This window comes from Macaca mulatta, chromosome 1, assembly GCF_049350105.2.
Source record: "Macaca mulatta isolate MMU2019108-1 chromosome 1, T2T-MMU8v2.0, whole genome shotgun sequence".
Classification (NCBI taxonomy): domain Eukaryota; kingdom Metazoa; phylum Chordata; class Mammalia; order Primates; family Cercopithecidae; genus Macaca; species Macaca mulatta.
In genome coordinates, this window is record NC_133406.1 from 154235008 (window position 1) to 154253634 (window position 18627).

Genomic DNA, 18627 nt, shown 5'->3' on the forward strand with positions numbered 1-18627 from the left:
TTGGAAACAGTGTATGGAAATTGGCTATTGTTGAGTGGTTGTGCTATGCAATTTTGATACAATTTTGAATTAGTATCACAATGAGTAGCAGTTATACTTTTTATTTTGTCTTTGAAATGTTATTCTTTTACACATCCTTATAACCTTTATTTTTTATGAGAGAGTAATGACAAAAAAATCTCTATTGAGATAAATTTAATAACTAAAATATTTCCTAGGTTTCAGCTTATGTGGAGAAGTTGCTGTGAAGCCACCTGTAAATCCATTTACTGAATTTATGGAGACGGCTATAAATGATGGAAGTCATTCAGAAGAACTCTTTTCCCATCTTAAAACTATATCAGAGAAAGAAGATTTACCACGGTGTACCAGTGAAAGTCATCTCAGCTGGTATTCTCATCAGTATCAGGGGAAATCTAAATTTCCGATTTCAGAATTTCCTGTTTTGTCCATAATATAAATTATTTGAATCAAATACAGCATTCTTTTAAGAGTATCTTTTTCAAATCTAGTATTTATTTATTAAAATATATTTAATCTGATTACAAAGGTACTCATCTAGCAGAATTCAGCTAGTTTTTTTGAATCTGAATGAAAGCAATTAAAAATGAAAACCTGGCTGGGCGCAATGGCTCATACCTATAATCTCAGTACTTTGGGAGGATGAGGCAGGTGGATCACTTGAGGTCAGGAGTTCAAGATCAGCCTGGCCAACATGGTGAAACCCCATCTCTAGTGAAAAAATGCAAAAATTAGCCAGATGTGGTAGCGTGTGCCTGTTGTTCCAGTTACTTGGAAGGCTGCGGTAGAAGAATCACTTGAACCCAGGAGGTGGAGGTTGCGGTTGCGGTGAGCCGAGATAGCACCACTACACTCCTGGGTGACAGAGCCTGGGTGACAGAGCGAGGCTCCATCTCAAAAAAGAAAAAGAAAAAAAAAATGAAAACCTCATCTGTTAAGAATTTGTAAAATAAAGCTATTTAAGATAAATGAAAATGTAATAATATGTGATATCAGAAATGTAGTTAATGCATGTGAAATCACTGTCATTTCGTATATTACTATATAGCAAATACTTGTCATACTTCTTTAGAGTGGGGAATACACTTGTTATTTACATGAAATATTGCCCCCTGCCAAGTGGCAATCTTAGTATACCATTACTGTCAGTATGGATAGCTTAGTCCAGCTTCTGGTTTAACTTGTTATAAATGAAAATAATATTTTATCATCTATAATCATACTTGACTTTCTGCCTATGATTTTTAATAAGGGACAGGTGTCATTTATAGATAGAATGTTCTTAGGCTCTTTACTTTAAGCCAGTTGTACTTAACACATATTTTTGACATAGCCTCTAGGATGCTGTCAGTTGTTAATGAGCCATTATGTTTTACAAAGAAAGAGAAAAGCTGCCAATTAAAGAGTTTCCATATCACTTGGAATTTTATTTATAAATATTGAAAATGCTCCTTCAAACTTAACTATACATGTGTCTTTAACCCAAATAACTTTTGTGATTACATACAAGTAAAATATAAGTAAAATAAGGTGTTCTTAAAATTTGCTTACACTCAAAGTCCAAGTTTCGAGCTACTTTTGGACTAAAAGTTGTCCTTGCTAATAAGAGTACTGTATACGTGATATGGCATTTCTGAGGAGCATCTTTAAATGAAGTTGGATTTAACTTAAATTTTGTATGTGCATTTGTAATTAGCCTGAAGCAGGACATCCTAAATGAAAAGACTGAATTGGAAGCGACACTTAAGGAAGCGGAGTTGGTAACTTGTTCTATAGAATTACTTTTGCCACTATTTAAGGACACCATTGAAAAGATTAATTTTGAAAATGTGAGTGACTTATGAATATATAATAAAATGAAAAGCTAGTATATTACTCAGAATGCATTAACTGAGGTCTCATATCTTATGTAGGTATGCTCACATATGAGTATTTAATACCAAAAATGAGGGTTTATCAGAATTCTTTATTCCCGTGTCACTAACTACAATTCTTTTCCTGAAAGATAATCTCAGGCATACACCTGATAAGAGGCTAAGCTAGAAACAATATATTTTGGGTGCTTGAATTAACTGGAGTTGAACTAGAAAATCAGCTTTTCTGAAGAGCGAATTTAAAACTAAAATCTTCTGAGAGGTGAAATGTATCAGTTTTCGATAGTATTATTTGGAATAGAGAACTGTTTTTAAGTTCCAGCATATTAAAGTTTAAATTAGGGACAAACAATAGATTATCTTCTATAACTTTTATTTAAAAGCCTAAAATGCTTTTAGAATATAAGCTCTTATTTTGATTTCATTTTATTTTAATGTACTGTATAACAGATCCAATTTACAAATTTTGTAACATTATTACTATGCACAAAAGAATGATTTTGTTAGGAAAAAATATGTTTGATAGTATCATATTTTAGAGGGTTTTACTTAATGCTGTGTCTTAAAATGTGTATGTGGTTCTTGTAATTTGTCAGGCGAATCTTTCAGCATCGAATTTGAAGATTTCCGAACAGAAGGAAATATTAACAAAAGAATTAGACACTTTCAAAAGTGTAAAACTAGCTTTAGAACATCTTCTTAGAGAGCGAGACTACAAACAAGTAAGGCATTAACACTAAGCACTCATTTTAATAGTGATATTTCTCACTTGAAGGATACATTATTTTTAAACTGTAGAAATTATTGGTATATTTGAAATGGAAATAATTCTTTGAATTTTGTCAGTCATGAATCCCTACCTTTAATGTTTCATAAGTAGTTCTATATGAAAACCACATTTTTATAGAAAATGTATTTTTATTTTTCATCTCAAAAACTTTATTTGTTATACTTAATTTAGCTGATTCTAATAAAATATACACTTTTTGAGTTTAAACTCTTTGTACATTATATTTATATATATGTAACATATTTATATATTCTTCATCTGGTAAAAGCTTTATTGAAATAGAATTCACATACCATACAGTTCTCCCATTTAAATTATAAAATTCAATGGTTTTCATTGTATTCACAGAGTTGTGCAGCCGTCACCACAGTCAATTTTAAAGCATTTTTATCACTCCAAAAAGAAAGCTTATACCCTTTAAATCACCTAAATTATTCTTCTGACTCCCTTTTGACTTTTTCCTATGATAATTTTTTTCAGAATTGTAAAAAGTAATATTAGGTAATAGTTTTTGTAATTAAAAACTTAACATGCTTATAGAAAATTTTGATAAGCAGAGAAATATTCTCTTGATCTCAGCACTTAGTGAAACATCACGATTAAGGACTGTTAATTTTATGTTGTGTATGTTTTGCAGTCTTTTGTTTCTTTACTGTATATATGTTATGTGTGCATATATACGTGGTGTTTTAGAAAAATGGAGTAAAACTACTCTCTTCGTTTTGTAACTTGACTTTTATACTTAACACTGTATTGTCAATATTTTCTCATGTATTGAATATTTTTTGAATAGAAAGGAATCTTAACTCGAGTTCTTTGGACCCTTATCGATCCAAGAATGGCCTTGATGAAATCCATAAGCCCTCTGAAATTCCGTGTATAATTTTGTGTTATATGTACATATATATATGGTTTTGGGTGAAAAGAATTGATTAACTTTTTCACATTCTAAAGCAGAAGTATGACTTTCAAAAATGAATAAATAGTCTTCTGTGGTCTCATTTAAAATGGCTACATAGAATTCTGTTACTGATTCGCTGTAATTCTTTAAGAGATTTCTTATTGCTAGAATTTAGATTGTTGATAATTTTTGCCTCTTTGTAAACAGCACTGTGTTGCATTCTATACTCTATACAAACTTCTTTTGTATAGAGGATTTTTGTGATTTTAGTGTCATTGACCTATACCTTCTGAAGCATTCTTTTGCGATCAATTTAGTAAATTAACTAATTTCATAAATTGCAGACCAAAAATAATTTGGAATACTTGAGCAAAAATCTTTTCAATGGTTAACTCTTTTAAAAATCTGAATTAAAAGTCATATTAATTTATTGAGTAATGCTTATTCCACTTCCTACTTTTTTATATAGAGAAATATAATTTGTGATCACTGATTTATAACGTTCTTTTCACAGACAGGAGACAATTTACCCAGCATGTTGCTAGAAAATTTAACTGATAATGAAAGTGAAAATACTGTAAGTCTTTCCACACTTAACTTTTTGTCCATTCTTTCTGTCATTGTTATTTGCATGCTGCTTGGTTTTATAAAATTAGCCAATATTATCCAAGTTGTGAAATGTCTAATTCTTATTTTATATTTGCTCAAGAATCTTAAGAAGAAGGTATTTGAAAAGGAGGCCCATATCCAAGAACTTTCTTGTTTGTTTCAGACTGAAAAGGTAAGCAAAATTTGAGCTTTTGAGCTTAATTCATTTTATTAATATTGACTTCTTTTTTTTTTTTTTTTCCCCATCCTGGCCCCAACTCCTCAGAAATAAACACAGAAAAGTGTTTTGAAATTCTAGATTATTTGGATATTTTACAGCTTTTACCTATCAAATATAACATCTTAATTTTATTAAGCTTTTTTTAGAGTTTTATGGTGTTTTGTCAGGATATTTGGCATAAATCACTTCATATAGGAACTGTTTTAAATTTGTATTGTATTTCAGTTGGGTGACAAATTAAGGAATGTTAGTGTTTGTAGGAACATTTTAGGTATACCCATACCTTTATAAAGATAGATGGGAATTTTAAAAAAGAGATGATTATCAGGAACCATTAAATAAAAAAGGTTGGGGGAAAGAACTTAGCCCTGGTTGGGCATGAAATACATTTGTAATAGGGGCGGCAGTTTATGTAAAGTAATGCTTTGCTTTTTATCAGCTGTTTAGATTGTTTTTTAAATCAGGGTAAAATTAGAGGTGCTGGGCTGGGGATACAGCAAATAATATGGTTGTTTTTGGTTTTCTCTTTCTCTTTGTTACAGGCAAATACTTTGAAAGCAAACCGTTTTTCTCAATCAGTAAAAGTAGTACATGAACGACTACAGATCCAAATTCATAAAAAGGAAGCCGAGAACAATAAATTGAAAGAATACGTAAAGGTTATATATAAATATATATCCATTTTAATAGCTTAAGTGATAAAATTAATGAAACACTATAAAGCCATTCCTTAGTTCTAGAATTTGATGGTTTTAAAATACACAGTTGTTGACATGGGAAATACATATTTAAGGTAAATCTTAGTATTTGTGGCCTAACTAAAGGTTTGGGTCCAAATTTCAATATAAAAATGCTGTCTCTGTTTAATACCAATCTAGGAAGGATTTATGGGATTGAATTACTTTAAAAATCATTTCCACTTTATAATTAATTTATATTTACTGTGGAAAATTTATAGAAAATAAATTTAAATACACCAAAATCATTGTTAACATTTTGGTGTACATTATTTCAGTCTTTTTTCTCTGTCTGTACATACATTCATATATACTTTCACATGTTTAATAGTCAATACAAGGTTTATTTTTTGTTACTAATCATAATAATTTTAAAATCAGCCCAACTTTGATGTTCACAAAATTAAGTAATTCCCTTATTAAACAACTTTGTAGGAGTATAATTAAGGGGAATTTTTTGATTTAATTATTCTTTTGGAGTCAAAGTCACTTTGAGATGAGAATTTGAGGTGGCATGTCATACAATATAAGGTAACTTTTTTTTTTTATTTCCGCCAAAGGCAAAGAAGCAATATTCCCACCTTGAGAGGTTACAGAGACTCCAACTGCATTGAGTATGAGGACTTCTAAATTAGATTTCTGTTTGGTTTTGCAGTCCTGAATCATAACAGATGTCTGCAGCCTGTAGCATGTTTCAAAACTGTACTCGAGTTTGTGTGTGTGTGTGTCTGTTTCTTCCTTTAAAGGGACATTAAGTAGATTTATGGGGCATGTAAATTTTGTATGCTAGGGCACTGCAGATGAACTGGACTTGGTATTGCAGTGGTCTGTCATAGTAAATACAGGAGAGCACATGTGATTGAATTCATCTGATGTGTGATTGAACATATTAGGTAATCTTTCCCAATTTATCTTAAAGCATAGTGTTTATTTTTTATAACCATGATAATTTGGAGAAAGAACATAAGGCTAAAATCCTAAAATTTTGCTTTGAAATTCTACTAATAATTTGAATTCAAATTCTTTTACCAAAATGCTACTGTTAAGAAATGATTAAAAGAAACTGAGTTTATGGATTTTTCTACATTTTCTCTCACAGACTTTTGGATTTAAGGCATTAAGTAATTAAGGGGTTCAGAATTTAGTTCTTTTTGACTTAGGTTTGACAGTGTTTTGTTTTTGTTTTTGTTTTTAAGAGTATGAATCCAATGAACTCAATTTGGCAACATCAATCTCAACTGTTTAGTGTTGAGTAATTTGTTGTATTGGGTCTTTTAAAAATTTACATTGTAAATCTCTGGGAACTATCCCACAGATGCCTTGCACCAGTTTTTCTTTCTAGATCTTTGTGATGTAGCAATTAGAGTTAGAACATTTTCATATTTTCAGAAGAGATTGAGAATAATTGTCTGTATAAAATGTGACATGTATACGGACACTCCTTTGGAGAGAGAAGAAGACAGATAATCAACTTTGTGTTCATTCATTTGGCAAATGACTTGAGAGGTTATTTTGAAATTATAAAAATAATTTGTCATTTCAGTATACTCCTTGATAGTGCCTAAGTGTGGGATTTGATAAATCTGGTGAGAACATTGTGTCTGGAACCGTGTTCAAAAAGAACATTTACTTTCTATGTTTAAAAGTCTTTTAACCTAAGACAGCAACTATTCATGGTGTGATGATGACACCGTGTGGACTTCTAGAGGAATGACAGCAGTGTTCCCTGTGGGATGTTCCTTTGTCTTATGTCGACTTATTGTACTGCTGTTTTTCCCCAACTAGTTATGTTTTATGGGATTTTGTTTTTTTAAAAACAATTTAAGAATGTATTGCTCCTTCTCTTAGTTTACTTAGTCACTCTTCAAAGAAATCAAATCTAAATCTTAATATATACTTCTTAATCTCAATTTTAGTGGCAGTTAAGAAACTTAGATTTTGATGATTGTAGAGTTAAGTTGAAAAGTCCTAGGTTTAGCTTTTACTGTGACTCCTTTGCAATTTTTAAAAATTAAAATGGCTGTCTAAGGAATGGGAGACTAAAACTTAAATTCTGTAATAATTTCACATTTCAATATTTCACAGGTTTCAAAAATGTAAAAACATTAAAATCATAAGTCTTTAAATTAATAGATACTTAATACTCAAATACTTTAAATACAAAGTCTTAAAATAATTTGAATAAAAACATTTGAGTCATCACCTTAAATCACATCCCTCATCTACCCAGCCTAATATTCTGTCTCTCATGTCACCAAGAGGTATGCCAAAGAGATAGTCATGCCAATTAGTTACAGTCACATTCAATGATAGAAACGTGTCCTCAATAATACTAATCTTATGACTGTTATAGTCATTAATTTGTCTAAACCTGTGTTTGGTCTTGGAATAATGACTTCCATAAATTTACTTTATTGGATAAAGTAGTATTTTATTATCTTTAATGTAACTCTAGTGTCAGGACATGCCCCCTAATTCTAGTAAATTAAAATTTGGTAAATAAATCTGTTTATCTCATCTATAGCCTTCTTAAAGATTATAATAATATCTTTAAGATTTTAGCTTTCAAAATGAATAGTCCTAATATATTTGGGGAGCTACCAATTCCTTTGAATATTGGTACATATTTAGATTGTTTCTAGCTCAATTGTGTTTTTTTAAACTAGTTTTTAAAACTAGTAAGTTGTGTAATATTCTAGATGTGAACTAAAAAAGCTGAGTTAATCACAGAAGTTTTAAGGAAGTTAGTGTTTGTACCATAATCACTAATATTAGTATCTTTAATAATGGTAGCATTAGTTTGATATAGGATTATATGTTTTAAATTTGCATCCTTTAACAGGTTATAGAGAAGCATTGGTGAAGTCACCTTTCTTCACTATTTTGCTTTTTTAATTAATCTTATTAATCATTTTGATAAAACCTATATAGAGAATTATTGTATTAGGCCATTTTAACATTGTTATGAAGAAATACATGAGACTGCATAGTTTATAAAGAAGAGAAGTTTAATTGGCCCACAGTTCCACAGGCTGTACAGGAAGCATGATTCTGGCATCTGCTTAGCTTCTGGGGAGGCCTCAGGAAACTTAGCAGTCATGGTGGAAGACAAGCGGGGAGTGAGGCATCTCACATGGTGGGAGCAGAAGCAAGAGAGAGAGCAAGTAGGGAGGTACTGCACACTTTTAAACAACCCAATTTCGTGAGAACTCACTCACTATCAGGAGAACAGCACCAAGAGGATGCTGTAAACCATTCATAAGAAACAACCCCTTTAATCCAACCACCTCCCACCAGGCCCCAGCGCCAACACTGGGGGTTACAGTTTGACATGAAATTTGGGTAGGGACACAGATCCAAACCGATATAGTTTGGCTGTGTCCCCACCGAAATCTCATCTTGAATTGTAATCTTAAGAATCCACATGTGTTTAGGGAGAGACCTGATGGGAGGTGATTGGATCATGGGGGTGGTTTCCCCCATCCTGTTCTCATGATAGTGAGTGAGATCTGATGGTTTTATAAGAGGCTCTTCCCCCTTGGCTCTTCACTCTTTTCTCTCCTGCTGCCATGTGAAGAAGGTCCTTGCTTCCCCCTCGCCTTCTGCCATGATTGAAGTTTCCTGAGGCCTCCCTAGCCATGTGGAACTGTGAGTCAATTAAAACTTGGCCCTTTGTAAATCACCCAGTCTCAAGTATTTCTTTATAGCAGCACGAGAATGGACTAATACAGTTAATTGGTACTGCAGAGAGTGGGTATCGCTATAAAGATACCCACAAATGTGGAAGTGACTTTGGAACTAAGTAATTGGCAGAGGTTGGAACAGTTTGGATGGCTCAGAAGACAGGAAGATGTGGGAAAGCTTGGAACTTCCTAGAGGCTTGTTGAATGGTGTTGAGCAAAATGCTGATAGTGATATGAACGATGAAGTCCTGGCTGAGGTGGTCTCAGATACAGATGAGGAACTTGTTGGGAACTGGAATAAAGGTGACTCTTGCTATGCTTTAGCAAAGAGACTGACGGTATTTTACCCCTGCCCTAGAGATCTGTGGAACTTTGAATTTGAAAGAGATGATTTAGGGTATCTGGTAGAAGAAATTTCTAAGCAGAAAAACATTCAAGATATGACCTGGTTGATTCTGAAAGCTTTCAGTTTTATGCATTCACAAAGTGATGGTTTGAAATTGGAACATATGTTTAAAAGGGAAACAGAGCGTAAAAGTTTGGAAAATTTGCAGCCTGACCCTGCGATAGAAAAGAAACACCCATTTTCTGGGGAGAAATTCAAGTGGTCTGCAGAAATTTGCATAAATAATGAGAAGTCAAATGTTAATCAATGGGGAAAATGTCTCTGGGGCATGTCAGAGGTCTTCATGGCAGCCGCTTCCATCACAGACCCAGAGGCCTAGGAGGAAAAAGTGGTTTTGTGGGCTGGGCCTAGGGCCTTGCTGCTTTGTACTGTCTTGGGACTTGGTGCCCTGTGTTCTAGTTGTGGTTAAAAGGGGCCAATGTATAGCTCAGGCCATTTTTTCAGAGGGTGGATGCCCCAAGCCTTGACGACTTCCACGTGGTGATGGACTTGCAGGTGCACAGAAGTCAAGAATTGAGGCTTGGGAACCTCAGCCTAGATTTCATGGGATGTGTGGAAGCACCTGGATGTCCAGGCAGAAGTTTGCTGCAGGGATAGAGCCCTCATGGAGAACCTCTGCTGGGGCAGTGTGGAAGAGAAATGTGGGGTTGGAGCCCCCACATAGAGTCCCCATTGGAGCACTGCCTAGTGGAGCTGTGAGAAGAGGGCCACAGTCCTCCAGACCCCAGAATGGTAGATCCACTGACAGCTTGCACCATGTGCCTGGAAGAGTTCCGGATACTCAATGCCAGCCTGGGAAAACAGCTAGGAAGGGGGCTGTACCCTGCAGGCCACAAGGCTGGAGCTGCCAAAGACCATGGGAGCCCACTCCTTGCATCAGCATGATGTGAAACATGGAGTCAAGGGAGATTATTTAGGAGCTTTAAGATTTAATGACTGCCCTGTTGGATTTTGGACTTGCATGGGTCCTGTAGCCCGCCCTTTTTTGGTCAATTTCTTCCATTTGGAATGGGAACATTTACCCAATACCTGTGCCCCCATTGTTTCTTGGAAGTAATTAACTTGCTTTTTATTTTACAGACTCCTAGGCAGAAGGGACTTGCCTTGTCTCAGATGAGACTTTAGACTTGGACTTTTGGGTTAATGCTGGAATGAATTAAGACTTTAGAGGACTGTTGGAAAGGCATGATTGTGTTTTGAAATGTGATGACATGAGATTTGGGAGGGGCAAGGGGCAGAATGCTATGGTTTGGCTGTGTCCCCACCCAAATCTCATTTTGAATTATAATCCTTATAATCTCCATGTGTCTAGGGAGAGACCTGATAGGAGGTGATTGGATCATGAGGGTGGTTTTCCCCATGCTGTTCTCATGATAGTGAGTGAGTTCTTGTGAGACCTGATGGTTTTATAAGGGGCTCTTCCCCCTTTACTCCTCACTCTTCTCTCTCCTGCCACCATGTGAAGAAGGTCCTTGCTTCCTCTTCACCTTCTGCCATGATTGTAAGTTTCCTGAGATCTTCCCAGCCATGTGGAACTGTGAGTCAATTAAACTTCTTTCCTTTATAAATTACTCAGTCTAGGTTATTTCTTTATGGCAGTGTGAGAATGAAGTAATACACAAACCGTATCAGTTATGTACATATTTTTACAATGTTTACATAAACATTGGAGTTCTGAAATAATTTAATTGTTGCTAATTTTTTTTTTAGAGCTTAGAAACCAAGATAGCCAAGTGGAGCCTGCAATTGAGAATGAATAAGAATGAGGCTGTAGTGATGAAAGAAGCAAGTAGGCAAATAGCTGTAGCTTTAAAAAAGGCATCTAAAGTTTACAAACAAAGGCTTGACCATTTTACAGGAGCTACTGAAAAACTTACTTCCCAAATTAGAGATCAGGTATGTAAATTCATTCTTTTTAAAATTAAAAGTTATATTTTATGTGCTTAGTTTATATAATTAATGTTATGATGCTTCATATAGTAATTTTATTCTTCTCTTAATGCTGTTAATACCAGGAAAACTTACACTTTTTGCTTTAAATCTTTTATTTTGAAATATTACATAAAATGTCAAATTTTCATATTGAAATATATCAGCATTTCCTTGGGAACTTTACTTAAAGGAAATATTAAGTGTGTCCCCCCCTACACAAACAAAAAGGTTCTATTGGCCAACTACTTAAGGGTAATATATTATACACATTTCCTCTTGGGACATTGTGGTCCATGTTAGCAAATTAAAGGCTCTGAGAAGGCTTTCAGAAACAGTGGAACGAAGGGTGTTGAACTAAGAGTTTCCCACACTTTTTTAACCACAGAGCTATTCTTTTACCCACAGAGCAACTCTTGGAACTGGTTCTGAGGAACACTAGTTTGAGAAATGCTGATTTATGTTATTAGACCCTATGACTTTATTCAGTAATTAACCTCATTTAATCTCAGTAATACATTTAAAACCATGTACTGACATAAACACATCATGTAAAATATATCTTTGGGTATAGTACAAATTTGAAAATGGCCTTAGTGCTTTGTTGTTTTCAACACATTATATTTATTCAATTACTAATTAATAATTTTTAAAATAAAGTCTGACTGATATCCTACCTCTTAAGAACTTATGTTAAGGCTTATAGAATTATTAGAGGCTTTTAGAAAAGAAAACAGACTTGTATAAAAGCTTATTGCAAACAAAATAGTATTTTGTTAACTTTGTGACTTGGGATAAGGAACTTAACCTCTTTAAGCTACAATTTCCTCATGTATAAAATAGGGGATCATAATACTCCCTATCTCATGTGTTTGTAGGGAGAGATAAATGAGAAAATATATTTTTGCACTGCCCTCCTTTCTGTTCCTGTAATGCATGAAGTTTTTTTCTTTGTTTTGTTGTTTTTCTTGTTTGTTGCTGCATCTGGCTTTAATGTTCTTCCCTGGCTCACAATAGCTCTTTCTTTTTTTAATCATTCAGGTATCTTTTCAATTGACATCTCTTCAGAGAGGCCTTTCTTGACCATTCCTTTTGAAGTAGTCCTAAAACAATCATATCAATGTCTTAATTTTTTTTCATAGCATTCACTATAATCTGAAACTATATCATTTATTTTTTCATTTATCACTGCTGTTGTGTTTTGTTTTATTTTTAACTGTTTCCTTCTACTTGAATATAAGTCTCAGAAGGCAGGAGCTTGCTATCCTATTCACCTAAGGTAAGGGTACCATTATTTAAAACGGTATCTTAAGTCTAAAACATGAACAGTTCAGCAATAAGAGCTAAATAATAGTTTGACAAAATGTTATCACATATCTACACAATGCATAAATTTTACCAAGGACTACAGAGAGAGATCAAGGACAAGGAGGATTTGTAAAGGTCTGTGGTCTTTCGTAATTAGAAGGTCACTAGTTACTAATTCAGTTGCAGTTTCAGTGCAGTGGAAGGAAAGGTGAAAAGGGGGATTTTGCTTTATATCTGCATGTTGTAAGGAGAGATGAAAGAAGAAATGAGGATTTGGAAAGTACTAGAGACAAATGATTCTGACATTTAGTACCCAGGGGTGAGGATGTTAAATGCTCTATAATTCTGCACACTGAAGAATTAACCCATTTCCTTCTTTGGAAATTAGATCCTAATTTTGCTTCTGGTGGCCTTAGATGTGCCATTTCTCTAAAGCAAAGAGAAAAGGTAGGCCAACTCAAAAAACTCTCTAGGAAGGTAATTCCATCACTGACTAGTTTTGACATCTAGGAATGCCATACTGATGAAGTAGGTAATAATTATCTTGCTAACACATAAATTCTTTTCTTACTGATAAAACTTCTGTATATCTTAATTTATATTATAAACTTATACTTCATAATTTATATTAAAGCTTATTTTATACAAAATATGAAAATACTAGTCTTTAATATATCAAAAATATTACTGTGAAAAAATTTAAACAAAACAGTCTTGCGCATAATACATGCCCAGTAAATACTTGCTCAGTAAATGGATGAACGATGAAAGAAGGAAGTACCCAATAAATGTTAATTGTTGTCATTACTGTTTCTGAGCTTTTTGATTTGTAATTACTGGCATTGTTGCCTTCCAGTGTGTTTTTATGTAGAATGTAGACAGGAGGCACAGTGGCTACAGCTCTTTAGGTGGATCTGCAGTTAATAGATTTGAGCTATTTATTGAGTGTGTACTGTGCTGCAGGCACTATCAAGGCCCTAGAAATACAGCTATGAACAAAAGCAGATAAAAATCCCTACCTCGTGGGAGTTCACATTCAAAATGGATAAGCCACTACTATCATTTATGTCTCTTTGTGGACAGTAGCAGTGTTTGAAGGCTGATGGGGTGACCTCTATAAAATAGATCTTGGCGTTGTTATAGCAAAGATAAGTAAGGTGCATCACCAAATGTTATGGAGCTTTGGAACTAGGGGTAGTTTGTGTGTACCACAGGGGCTTTCTCCTCTGATGCTTATGTGGTTGTTACCATCTTCTGTATATAGAGCATGAAATTAATTCAAGACCAGCCTGGGTAACATAGCAAGATGCTGTCTTTACTATATATATATATATATATATATATGTATATATAAAATAGTATATACACCATATGCATAAAATAGATATATGTAGACATATATACATATATATCTAGACATATTTTACGTATGTGTGTATATATATATGGTGGCTGTGGTGGCACACATTTGTAGCCCTAGCTACTAGGGAGGCTGAGACAGGAGGATCCCTTGCACTCAGGAGTTGGAGGCTACAGTGAACCATCATGACTGTGCCATTGCACTTCAGCCAGGGCAAAATAAAAAGTAAAATGGAAAGTTCAGTAAAAAGAAAAGAACTTATCTTAATTATGAAATATTGTTTAAAAATAGTTGCAACATCTTTTAAAATGTTAAGTTGAAACTTCCACTATGTGTATATAAAATAATAGCAATATAGATATTTACTTTAAAATTTTTCTGTTCAAAGTTGTACACTGACTTTATTTATTTATTTCAATAGTTTTTGGGGGACAGGTTGTTTCTGGTTACCTGGAAAACTTCTTTAGTGGTTATTTCTGACATTTTGGTGCACCTATCAGCCAAGCACTGTACACTGTACCCAATGTGTAGTCTTTTACCCCTCAATTCCCTCCCTCCCTTCCCCCAAATTCCCAAAGTCCATTATATCAAACTTATGCTTTTGCGTTTTCATAGCTTAGCTCCCACTTATGAGTGAGAACATACGATATTTGGTTTTCCATTCCTGAGTTACTTCACTTAGAATAGTGATCTCCAACTTCATCCAGGTTGCTGCAGATGTTCCTTTTAATGGCTAAGTATATTCCATGGTGGTTATATACCATATTTTCTTTATCCACTCATTGGTTGATGGGCATTTAGGCTGGTTCCATATTTTTACAATTATGAATTGCACTGCTATAAACATGCATGTACAGTTTTCTGTATTTGAAGTTCCATACTTTTTGGAAGATTGCTTCCCAGTTTATAATGTATTTGTGTTTAGAGATCTGAGCAAAACAAAAATGTTTTAAAATTATAGTATGAATACTTTTATGTATTTTTTAGGAAGCCAAGTTGTCTGAAACAATTTCAACTTCCAATGCCTGGAAAAGTCATTATGAGAAAATTGTAATAGAAAAAACTGAATTGGAAGTACAGATTGAAACAATGAAAAAGTAAGAAAAAATTTAGAATCTTTTGTTATTTAGTAAGAGTTTTCACTTTTTAAAAAATTCTTTGAGTTGTTTGTATTTTGATTTTTTTAGATTACATATGGTAAAGGTGCTACCTATATGATTTGATATTTTTGCATTTATAATTCTGTAAAGTTTTCTTACCTTACTATTAAAAATAATTAAAATGATTGCTCATTAAAAGAGAATTGGTGTTCACATTTTGAATTTTTTTTTTTTTTTTTTTTGAGGCAGTGTCTCACTTTGTTGCACAGGCTGAAGTGCAATGGTGTGATCTTGGCTAATTGCAACCTCTGCCTCCCGGGTTCAAGCAATTCTCCTATCTCAGCCTCCCTAGTAGCTGGGACTACAGGCACGCACCACCATGCCCAACTATTTTTTTGTATTTTTAGTAGAGACAGGGTTTCACCATGTTGGTCAGGATGGTCTCGATCTCCTGAGCTTGTGATCTGCCCACTTTGGCCTCCCAAAGTGCTGGATTTACAGGCATGAGCCACCGCGCCTGGCCCACATTTTGAAATTTTAAACTTGTAGATTATCATTCAGTATTTCAGTATGCCATCTATTATTTGTAGTAAATGTTAATATTTACTTTTTCTTAAATGGAGGTGATGTTTCTCTTTTAAACAAGAATGTATAAAAATATATTTAAAAAGTTTATAATAACTGCTTTGAAAATCCTAAAAATTATTGTTCCTTAATTAAAGTGACTTAAATGCATAACAAAGAAAATGAAAAATAAAAATACATGTATTTTATTATTTGAAATGTATTACTAATAACACTATAATGAACCCTGAATATTTGATTTTAAGTGTTTTCTGTGTCTTCAGTTTTGTCATTGAAAACTACCATATATAATTCATTTCTAAAGTTTAGTTGTTATTGCCTCACTTAATTCTTTTCTTTATCCTTGTCCCTTAAGTAGTGTATATATGTGTGCATGTGTGTGAATGAGAGGAAGAGAGAGATGTGCATACTTGTGGATAATAGTTTAGAAGTTTTATTGAACAGCAAAGAGCATGTTGGATAATTTTTTGTTGGTATCATCAGTGGGTAATTGTTTCTAATCACAGTTACTTTGGTTGTACCCTTTTGGATTACTTCTCCCTATTTTTCTTGTTCTATCAGTTCTATTTATTGTTGTGTATTCCCTATTTGAAACATTGCATCCTACCAAAGTGATTTCAGAAACACACTTAAAATGTGTTATTTGAATAAAAATTTTTATGACTTTTATAAAATGTGTCATTCATTTTATAAAGGCAAATCATCAATCTTTTGGAAGCTCTTAAGAAAATGGAAGACGATGGAAAAAATTCATGTGAAGAAATTCTTAGGAAAATTCACTCAATTGAATATGAAAATGAAACTCTGAATCTTGAGAATACAAAATTAAAGGTACTATGTATGAGTGTTTGTACAGGCGTGTATTGTATAATGACCATAGTCTACTTAGTAGAAATAACTTGAAGAAAGAGTATGTTTAGAGCAGTGCTCTTATATAATTTTGTCTTCTGTGCTTGTCAGGATATTATGTTTTCAGCAGTGCTAAATAATATTTATGAAGTTAACAGTCTCTTTGCCTCAACTTTTAAAATAAACTACTATCCAATTTTGCAGTTAAATGAATCATCCAAATTACATTAACTTTAGTACATAAGATTATTTCTAGGTCTCATGGTTACAATAGGATATAACCTCAGGCCTGGTCTGTTTGAAATCAGAAAGTATGTTCTTGGCTGCTTCATAATCAGAAAGAATTTTCCAGCTTACTCATGTCCAAGAGGTAATTGCTTTCCATAGGTACCAGAGGAGAGACAGGGGAGAAGCTTTTAAATTTTCTGAGAAAAAGAGGTATTTGAGTTCTCAGTCAACCCAAGATACATATAACCAGATGGAACTTGAAAGATGATGGCATCATTTCCACTTCCATAATAATACTTTTAGAGGACAGAAAATAGAAGACAGAAAAGAACCTTTTTAAACCATGAAATAAAGTTTATATGCACAGGAAAAATAATATATTAGTAGTATAGAGTACATTTTAGAGAAACTTATAAAATAAGCATCTGACATTGTTTTGTTGTATTTATAGCAGTTTAATTCTATCACTGTAATTAGAATTAACTAAATGATAATACATTTAGTCTGTGTATTAAGATGTCCTTAAGACATGTTAAATTCCTAAGAGATATTGCAGATATATTTTGTGGTCCTTGAGAGAAAAGATCTTTAATGTTAAAAGAGAAGTGAAGATCTAAGGCTTTTTTTTTTTTTTTTTTTTTTTTTTTTTTGATTTAAGGTTTGTTTTTGTTTGTTTGTTTTGCATTAGAAATGCACTTGTTTCTTGGAAGCATTATAATTACTGGCTGTTTAGAATTACACATTATATAAAACTTGCAGTGGGTTTTTGAAAATGAGTTTGTTTATGAGAAAAATATACACAATTTAAAAATCATCACCAAAGGAAATTATTTTAATAAAATGATAGCATTCCAGGCTTTAAGGTTCTGAATTGTTATTTTAAAAGATTATTTTTCTGATGGAGATACATCCAAATCTCTTTTACCCTTTCTAAACCCTTCTTTTGCTATACGTCTAAAATGTGTGCTGAGAAGAGAATTTTATCCATTGTAGGTCTTAGCATTATTTTCTTAGGAGCCGATCTGTTTTCTACATACTGATCTGTCTTTGTGGGAGATTCATAGTGTTATGCAGCACAGTATATAGTAATTAAAGATTGTTTATTATATATTGCAGAAGGCAACAGATTGCCCAAGCCAAAAAGATTCTTTCCCTTTGTAGGTTTATAAAGTTGGTAACTTTTCTCATCTTGATGTTGAGTTTCAGTCTCCTTTAGACCAATGGGGCAAAGCTAGGCTCACAAATCTCAAGTCTGTTTTGTTCCAGGTGGAAAGACTCGATTAGTTTGGAGTGCAGGACTTGAAATTGCCAGTCCTGTTGACTGTGGTCTTTCAGAGTAAGTGGAGGAGATAGGAATCTAAGTGATACGTTATAGGAAGTAGCAGGGTCTTCTTTTCTCACCTTTAATGTATTTAGTAATACAATTATTTCGGCTACTTTTTGTTAGGAAAGGTTTTTTAAAAAAATCAAAATTGCGATGTACCTTATACCATTTTTTTTTGGCAGTGACATTGTGATATTTTGAATTAGAATTTTTTCCTTCAAGAAATTTTGTAAGTTCTTTATAGTCCTTCAAGCAGTATGAACTTCTTATTTCTTAATAAAAAGAAGTTCATTTATTCAGTGAGCATAGTTCCTCCAACTTCTGACAATTTATTCAGTATTACCTTTTGAGTGAAGAATATATACTCATTACAGTAAAATTGGAAACTATAGAAATATAGAAAGAACAGAATGATTGTTGATCCCACATTCCTTGGAGATAACCGTATTTTGTAATATTTGTTTTTTCACAGTTGTAATTAAAATAATGTCTTGCTTTGTTCACTTTAAAATGGAAACAGATACTGTATGTATATAACATATAAACTCTTTATAAGCATCCTTTTAAATTACTCTGTAATATATATTCAATGTAGAAGTGTTAGGTGATTCCCTATTTGTTGGACATTCACGTTATTCCCATTGTTTTTAACATTTAATAAAATAATGCTCTGATGAACATTTTCGTACATAAACTTCTTGCT

At 33.2% G+C, this 18627-nt stretch overlaps 1 protein-coding gene across 7 annotated transcripts in view; it reads left to right on the forward strand.

The window, feature by feature from the left end:
* Window positions 1-18627, forward strand: part of ODF2L (outer dense fiber of sperm tails 2 like) — a 119638-nt gene that overhangs the window by 81506 nt on the left and 19505 nt on the right. For 6 of the 7 annotated variants that reach the window (XM_077953327.1, XM_015144313.3, XM_077953336.1 and 3 more), the window contains 9 exons: window positions 219-390; window positions 1718-1850; window positions 2492-2617; window positions 4101-4163; window positions 4296-4367; window positions 4958-5074; window positions 10952-11137; window positions 14826-14935; window positions 16219-16354. In XM_077953327.1, coding sequence (XP_077809453.1) covers window positions 219-390; window positions 1718-1850; window positions 2492-2617; window positions 4101-4163; window positions 4296-4367; window positions 4958-5074; window positions 10952-11137; window positions 14826-14935; window positions 16219-16354 — 1115 coding nt within the window. The remainder of the gene's footprint in view (window positions 1-218; window positions 391-1717; window positions 1851-2491; window positions 2618-4100; window positions 4164-4295; window positions 4368-4957; window positions 5075-10951; window positions 11138-14825; window positions 14936-16218; window positions 16355-18627) is intronic. The other variant, XM_077953374.1, reaches the window with a different exon arrangement.